Consider the following 8198-nt stretch of genomic DNA (forward strand, 5'->3'; position numbering starts at 1 on the left):
TTTTTAAATTCAAAATAGACGTACAATTTGTTTCACCCAAATAATTTATAAATTTGATTAATATTGCGATATTTTGAAAACTGTAAAGTTATGTAATTAGAAATTATATTCAAAACTTCTTTGAATATTCAAAACACAGTAATAAGATTGTACTCCATATAAACAGAAGTTTTCTGCGTCTATAAAAACGCAAAAACATGGCCGGTATTAAGTGTGGTGTTCGAAATTCCTGGTCACGTTATGATTGTACAAAAGAGAAAATGTAATTTAAAATAATTTTGTCGTGTTTATTTCAATTAACACCATGTGAACAATACAAAACATCATGCAAGTATTACTGTCAACAAAATTTCAACTTTGGAGCTTGGTAACTGTGGCCTCCTAGCGGAAGAACTTTTGTCTTTCATCAACGACGATGTCATCACTTTTTTACTTTTAGAAACAATTATACATTTAAATGTTCATTGAACTTTAAAATCAATTTTATGCATTGAAAACGTCAAGATCAAGTTTTAACCCTTTTTTATTTATTTTTTTACAGCAGAGGTAGGGGACCACTAATTTCGCTTCCCTCGAGGCCACCAAATCGTTAAAGCCAGAGAGCCTAAAGTAATGTTTCATCGAGAAACTTAAATTTATTTCAAAATTTTGAACATCATTACAATCATCTATTTTAAAAAGAAAAGCGTAAGATACATCATAGTGCCTACTGAAATATGGGGAATTATATCACACCATTTTTATTTTTTTTTAGCGAAAGGTACTCCTGATGAAGAAGAATCCACTTTTCGAGTGTTTGGGTCGATTTCTTTTTGTATTATTTTATAAAATATTCATATATCCAGAAAGTGGTTTCTATTATCGGTTCGTAATTTAGAGGTACGTCTAAAATGGGCTTATCCCCCCTAACAAACAAACAAACGTAAAATAACCTTGTAAAAGTTTATTAAAATTGCAAAGTTACCAAATGCACTTCCCGAGACATCCCAATAAAAGATGTCCTACGTTTGATTAAAAAAAATGCTTCCAAAATGCTTTATATGTATATAAAACTACAATTAAAAACCCACTTTTAGCGATATACGGGAAGTTATTAATTAATATTGATTATTTTCAGGGCTCTCACGGACATCCCTCGAAAAAACTCGTAAACTATTACCACTGCGAGAACGATCTAAGAAACAACGAATCATATATAAAATTAATTTAGTTTTGATATTTTTGTTTGATATAGTTTTTAACCTTGAATATAAACCTTCAATATTCTTACTTTATTTATTTATTCTCCTGACTTTTTATACATGTTAAAGTAAATACGAATCACCACAATTTTAGTAATAACATACTTTTTTATTTAACATTACGAACAATTCCCCAATGTCTTAATAGGTGTCGCTAGGGGTACAATCAAGAGTATTGATGCTTATAGTACAAAATCATCACTGGCTTTAAAAACTGTCCAACGTCATTATACAGACTTATGTACATAAATAATTCACAGTAAACAACCTTATATTTCTGTGATTTTTTTTATTCGTTACTTCAAAGTCCAAGTAAATAAACAAGCTGTAGCGTAGGACCTAAATTTTTACTCCAAAACGTTATAATTTTCATTTGGACGTACTTCCCGAACTGCTAAACACTATCACTGTGTCAGTACACTGCAAGTTTAGGCCTAATTATGCAAGTAGAATGTGTAGTGTTATTCTTATAACCGTTAAACTGTTTCTACGTGTTATTGTACAGTATAAGCTCTTCGTAAGGCTTAAGAATATATTTTTTACAACCTACGGTTTACTTGTTAGTTTAAAGATGTTAGGGTTAGTATCATTTTTTATCTTTTCAGTAGAACATATATGTAATAGTTATTAATACACAACGAAGTACTTAACAGTTTCATTATATGAAGTTTCGTTTCTTCTTAAGTGTCTCTGTTAACTTCTCCCTGGAACCATCAAGTCATGAGAAACAATATTAGTAAAAAAAAAAACAATTTAGAACTTATTTAAGCTTTAATCATTAATCCTTCTTTTCCTTGAGTCAATATACCGAAAAGAATGTCTTAGTTCACCCCATTACCGTACTGTAGATAATTTTATCAATAATTAAACACAAAGTACAAAATAAAAACTACATAAAAAGACAACTTGTCACAATTTTTTTTTTGTTTCTACAAACATGCTGTAGTGTACATGAAATCATTTTATCTACGCTAATGATCTTAAATATAAAATATTAAAATTGATATTTTTATAATAATGTACGTTTATCAGTTACAAAACCAAAAATCTGTACAAAATATTAAACACACTTTACAAGAGAAAATTACACATAAATTTAAAAAAAAAAAATTAAGTATTGCTGCATATCCTATGTTATGAATTACCTATATTTAAGGCACCATAACTGATACAGTTCAATAACTTTACAACTTTACTTGTTTATTACACCACAAATACAACAATATATGAAAGTTAATCTACAGCCTTGAGTTACACATAGAACCTTTAAACATTGCCTGATACGGATTTATTAGTTTTGTCAACCTTTTGGCACAAATTTGATTATTCCTTTCTTGGATCCAACAAACGTCTCAGCTGACTAGGATATATATGAGGCTCTCTGGATCATATAGCAGTGGTTTCTTCAGGCTATGTGAAAAAAATTGGTTATTTTATCTTTGTGTACACAGGTTATCAGAGACCCAGAGATGAAACATTAAAATATAATGTTTTTTTTTAATGTCCTTTTTGGTTGTCAACCTAATTTCTATAAATAACATCGAAATTCAAAACAGATAATAAAAAAAAAACTGGCCGAAATTATGATCAAAATACCGTTTGTACAGAATGTAATAAAAAAAATTTAGCATTACATTTAAGTTCATTCTAACTCTGACAAGAATATTTAAATTATTTCTAGAATTAATGGGTTTTTCAGTATTAAAACTTTTATTTCACTTATATAATTAATAATTGAAACTTCATAATTAGAGAACTGAGAAAAAAACAAAGACAATTGTAAGTTTCAGAAATATTTCTTTAAATTACTACCACTAGGCGGCAGCTATATAATATTGTAATTACTAATCGCAGTATTCATAACTCATTGGAAAAAAAATATATATAGAAAAAGTGAACATTTTTTAAAAAATGATTTTTTTCTGGGAAGTACTGCATCAAAACGATTCAATGTACAGAGTTCAAAATTTTCATAACTTTAACTGATATAAACTGTAATGTTTTTATATATTAAAAGTGGTACCGTTTATTGAAAAATAAGTTTTTATAAGAACTATATATTTTCAGTACTATATTTACAAATTACATCAGTAAGGATATAATGAAACCCTCACGTACAGTCCTAATGAAAGTCATGTTCTTGTTGTGAGGACAGTAGTTTTATTTAAAATTGTGTGCTGTTATAAAGAAATGGTTGTTGCACATATCAGTTATTTTTTCTAATTGTCCAAATTTTGAATATCCCAAAATGTGAATTTTTTTTTATGGATTTTTGTTTGTGGTGCCACTTAATAGGTTTATTATTTCGGACACATACATAGATACACGCTACCTTCATTATAGTAAGATGACAATATACCAGATAATATGAAATGTTCAATTGTGTTTGTTTTTCATCAATTTTATTTTAATTTTAAGCTACATACAAAAAAGTGCAGAAGAACTATGTTAAATAAACATTTTTTTAAGAGACCTTGAATCTAATAAATATCGATAAGAAATTGTTACGGGGGATTCTTTTGTTTGTGAATGAAGACCTTTATTTCGAAGATGGTACTATCCAACATACATCTTTGCATTCAAAGGAAATATAGCTTTAGTCAAGTTGTTAGGCAGCTTTTTGTAAGGCAGTCAATAATTGATTATGAACTGTTACTTTTCACATCTTTGAATCGGCCCGAAGACTAAAGGATGCCTACTCAGGTTCGTAGTTATTAAGTGATGATCACACACACACATTTGTTTCAGGGTTTTCAAAGCTCCACCCTCAGAATATGTCCCCTATGCGTATTTCACCCTCTGTTCCGAAATCCTACAGAAAATTCTGAGATAAGATTACCTACACTTGAAAGTGTCTGTTTTAAACCTTCCGCTAGTTACTTCTCACTGATCCAAATATTAAGCCCATAAATAACTATTTGCGACTGTATATATTCTATACTTTGATGATGGAGCTTCAAAGACACATAGTGAGAAGGTGAATTAACAGTAATAAGTGAGTAGGTAAAAGTATAGAAACTGTTTTGTAATGTGCAGAGTATCTGTTTTAAAAATTTAATAAACATGTGAAATTTAAAATACTCCCCAGTTACGCACCTCTTCCAATAGCTGCTCCTCGAAGAAATAATTTCCTGGAGTTGATGAATTTGTGATTATAGAATCATTAGACAGAATGCTGTCACTACGTTCTGGCTTCTTGTGGCGGGACCTGTTCAGCGAACAGTCACCTGACGACATACTAATATCCGTACCAATACCACTTTCTGTAAATAAATACAAAAATCACTAAGATATAGTATGCAAAACGTGCAGCTAAATTACTATTTTATTGAAACTCCAGCTATTTTTACACCATTATAAATAAATATCATGCAAGTTTATTCCTTGCCATATAAAATTATAACCTCTAGTATAATATTTCAAGGATTAGTAATTATTTATACAATTACAAGCACAGCTAAATTTTTAAAGTTTGACAATATTATTAGTTTCTGGTGAAAAGTCTAGCAAATCCAATAGTAAAATAGAAAAACTTGCTAATGTTGGGTATGTAAGAAAGGAGTCATATATGTATACAAACATCAAAGGTGTTAAATCTTACTGGAGTAACTAAATTAAAAATTTTACAATTAAAAAAACAAAGATTAGCCTGAATTCCTTGTGTTTTGTTACGTGTTGCATCTTTACACAGAGTTGATACGATCCGTATTCTACCATTATCAGCACATTATCTGTACTACCCACCTGCAGAATACTGAGACTCTTCTTCGACAGAGCTCTGCAGTTCAAACCCAAAGTTTGAGGCTCCGTAACCAGTATACGAAGAATGACTGCTTCCCGACGATGAGGTGCTACTCACGGAAATAATGGAGTGAGGTCTTTTGTTGTTTCGTAGTTGATCACTGGGTGATACGGCAATTGAACTCCTAAAGCGTGGGACTAAAGAAAAAAAAAAAATCAAACATTTTCACCTTTAAATTGTCAATCACTTCTCCAACTCTTATACGTAAACATACAATAAATCTGAAACAACTTATATATTTTATAAGAATATGTTGTTTTTTTTCTTCCTCAGTAATTTCCTAATTTACATCCTATTTCTACTACTAAACCTAAAAACAAAAATATAAAATTATGCTAACATATATTAACAAGAGATATGTAATAAAGACAAAAAATTCATATACATGCCATCTATCTAATATTCTGTATCGTAATAACTACATGTTTATAAATAAGTTATTAAATATACTAAACACCAGCATGGTATTTTTTCTCTCTCCTTAATGAACACATGCACAACAACTCACCTCTATGGTTTTGCTGGATTGCGACTAAGCGATCATGAATTTGGTCCTCGCTAGGTTTGATGTCTAAGCATGGTTTGTTACCAATCCCCATGGACGACATTTCTGCCAACTGCATTTCTGAGGGAAGGAGAAAAAAACGTCTTTAATAACAGAAATCTTTTAATGTATTTGATACTTTTCGGATCGTTATTCAAGTTACGATAAATCTTTTTAACACAAAATAATCAAACTGTACCACAAGAGAAACTTAAGAAATTTTGTGAAAAAAAAAAATCTTACCTCTGTTTCTTAATGCCTGTCTCCACAAAAGCTTGGAGATTTCCTGAACCCACTCAGCTTTCACATCAGAGTTTGGTGCCTGAAGTATGTATATATCATTTAGTTTTCTTTTACGGAACCAGATTTCAAACTTGTTAAGGCTCTCACCTACGCATTCCGTCATTCCAATGTCAGATGTCTAAAATAATTGAACAAGAAAAAAACAACAGGACTTTTAAAAAAGAACAAGTGATAGAAAAGTTGCCACAAAATATTAAAGTGATTTTCCAAGTATTAAAAAAAAATCTGTTTTATTTTCTGCAATCTAAAAGTGCCATTTTATTACGGTTTATCCGTTTAAATAAACGATAAACGAGACTGAATTATACAAATGACTGTATACCAGGTAGATTAGTAATACTCACTTTTATGCTGTGTTTGTACTGGTAAATGTCATGACTGTTTTGACTGAAATCTTTTCGAGCTTTACTGAAAAGAATAAGGTCCTCAAAGAGAAAAACATGGCGTAATGACTTGCGAGATCGCCCTTGCCAGACTATGAATTCACCCTGACGCAGAAGCCGTCCTTGCTCCTTCAGATTCACCTAGAACAAACATCGATATAATATGCAGCATTTTCAGACCATCTTCCCACAAAATGATACACGAATGTTTGTGTACTAATCAGTCATTAACTTTTATAATTAGAAAAATTAATCCGTTTAAAAAAAAATTAAAAAAACTTACATCACAGTCTCTTAAACTATCCATGGCGAGCAGATCATTCCCATGACATAGCTGAAAACGAACCATCTCTTCCGCTGCCTGTGGAAGTGAATATAGTTATTTAATATATTTTATAATGTTTATTTGGAATAGATGCCATTGGAAGATGAAGATAAGCTAGTAGTCACACTAAACACAGTAAAAAATGTGGTCACGTAAAAGTCATGAATTACAAATTACCTATTCATATGTTTTCAATTACTCTTGTTTAATATTTTTAAAACTACCAAGGCATTCTTATTAAATACTGTTTTTACTTTTATACTGAAAAATACTTTTTTTACAGTTGTGTGACAATCTAAACTTGTTCGTCATCTGTTGTTGAGATACATTCTCCTTCTGACACTTGCAATATTTTGACAGTAGTTTTTACAACATTTATAATTTTCGGGTCCTGGTTCTAATGTACAACGCTTACAGTAGTTTTTACACCATTACTAATCTTCAAGTCACAGATCTAACACACAACACTTTGATGGTAGTTTTTACACCATTACTAATCTTCAAGTCACGGATCTAACACACAACACTTTGACGGTACTTTTTACACCATTACTAACCTTCAAGTAACGGATCTAACACACAACACTTTGACGGTAGTTTTTACACCATTACTAACCTTCAACTCCTGGTTCTAACACACAACACTTGGACGGTAGTTTTTACACCATTACTAACCTTCAAGTCCTGGTACTCAGAGTTCTTCTCCGGACATTCCTTTAGTAGTTGTTTTAACAGAAGGGCATACTTCCCCATTCTTTGTACAGGTTTAAGCAGGTAAGAGGATAAATCCATTTTGTCACCCAACTCCAGCTGTTTCTTCTAAAACACAAAAATTAACAATGAAAAATACACTGTTAAATCACTCTACTTAATTATTTATCTAATGCCATATGTATACTTAATGTCAAAGTTTTGTATAAATTTTTCTAGATCAATATACGAAATCAATTCAATAAAAAAGAATTAATATTCCAAATTTCCTGACTTGACTAAAATTTTAAGATGGCCAATAATATGGGTGAAGAAATGGGTTGATAACTGGCCCATATTCTCAGATTTGGAGGAGGCACTGGATAAACGGTTATAATTAAGTGGGGCTCAGGAAGGAAAGGTTAGGAAACCCTGCATATGACTTGTAGTTTTTAAAATATAATTATAAAAACATTTATTGTATTTTTGAAGTGCTGAATAAGAAAACATTGAACCTAAATAACAGATATTCCATTTTCACTTACCTTGAAGAAAGAGTTGCCGTATTCCACCATCAACGAGTCTGATTTTGGTTTATTTTTATTATACAAAGCATACAAGTAAAACTGTGTCTCCTGCAAAAGAGAAAATACCTGTTACAGATAGAACCTTTCAGATATTTATAAAATTAATAAACTTTTCTCAACACATGATAATTTAATTATAGTACACAGTTCTTTTTAGGAATAGATTATATATCCATGTGTAGTTGAATCGGAAGTATGTTAGGATCATCCAGAACACTTGCTACAAAACAGGTTAATCTGTGAAGTACGTTAGGATCATCCAGAACACTTGCTACAAAACAGGTTAATCTGTGAAGTATGTTAGGATCATCCAGAACACTTGC

The 8198-nt window shown here is 30.7% G+C and overlaps 1 protein-coding gene across 1 annotated transcript in view; it reads right to left on the minus strand.

Moving 5' to 3' along the window:
- Window positions 1-1329: 1329 nt before the first annotated feature.
- Window positions 1330-8198, minus strand: part of LOC106470994 (puratrophin-1-like) — a 71978-nt gene continuing 65109 nt past the window's right edge. Inside the window, exons 17-25 of the mRNA XM_022399633.1 lie at window positions 7834-7923; window positions 7274-7417; window positions 6557-6634; window positions 6235-6414; window positions 5831-6008; window positions 5552-5668; window positions 4986-5180; window positions 4338-4504; window positions 1330-2651 (exon numbers count right to left, since the gene is read on the minus strand). Of these exons, the coding sequence (XP_022255341.1) occupies window positions 2628-2651; window positions 4338-4504; window positions 4986-5180; window positions 5552-5668; window positions 5831-6008; window positions 6235-6414; window positions 6557-6634; window positions 7274-7417; window positions 7834-7923 (1173 nt within the window). The 3' untranslated portion in view covers window positions 1330-2627. The remainder of the gene's footprint in view (window positions 2652-4337; window positions 4505-4985; window positions 5181-5551; window positions 5669-5830; window positions 6009-6234; window positions 6415-6556; window positions 6635-7273; window positions 7418-7833; window positions 7924-8198) is intronic.

Source organism: Limulus polyphemus, unplaced genomic scaffold (assembly GCF_000517525.1).
Source record: "Limulus polyphemus unplaced genomic scaffold, Limulus_polyphemus-2.1.2 Scaffold4343, whole genome shotgun sequence".
NCBI lineage: Eukaryota > Metazoa > Arthropoda > Merostomata > Xiphosura > Limulidae > Limulus > Limulus polyphemus.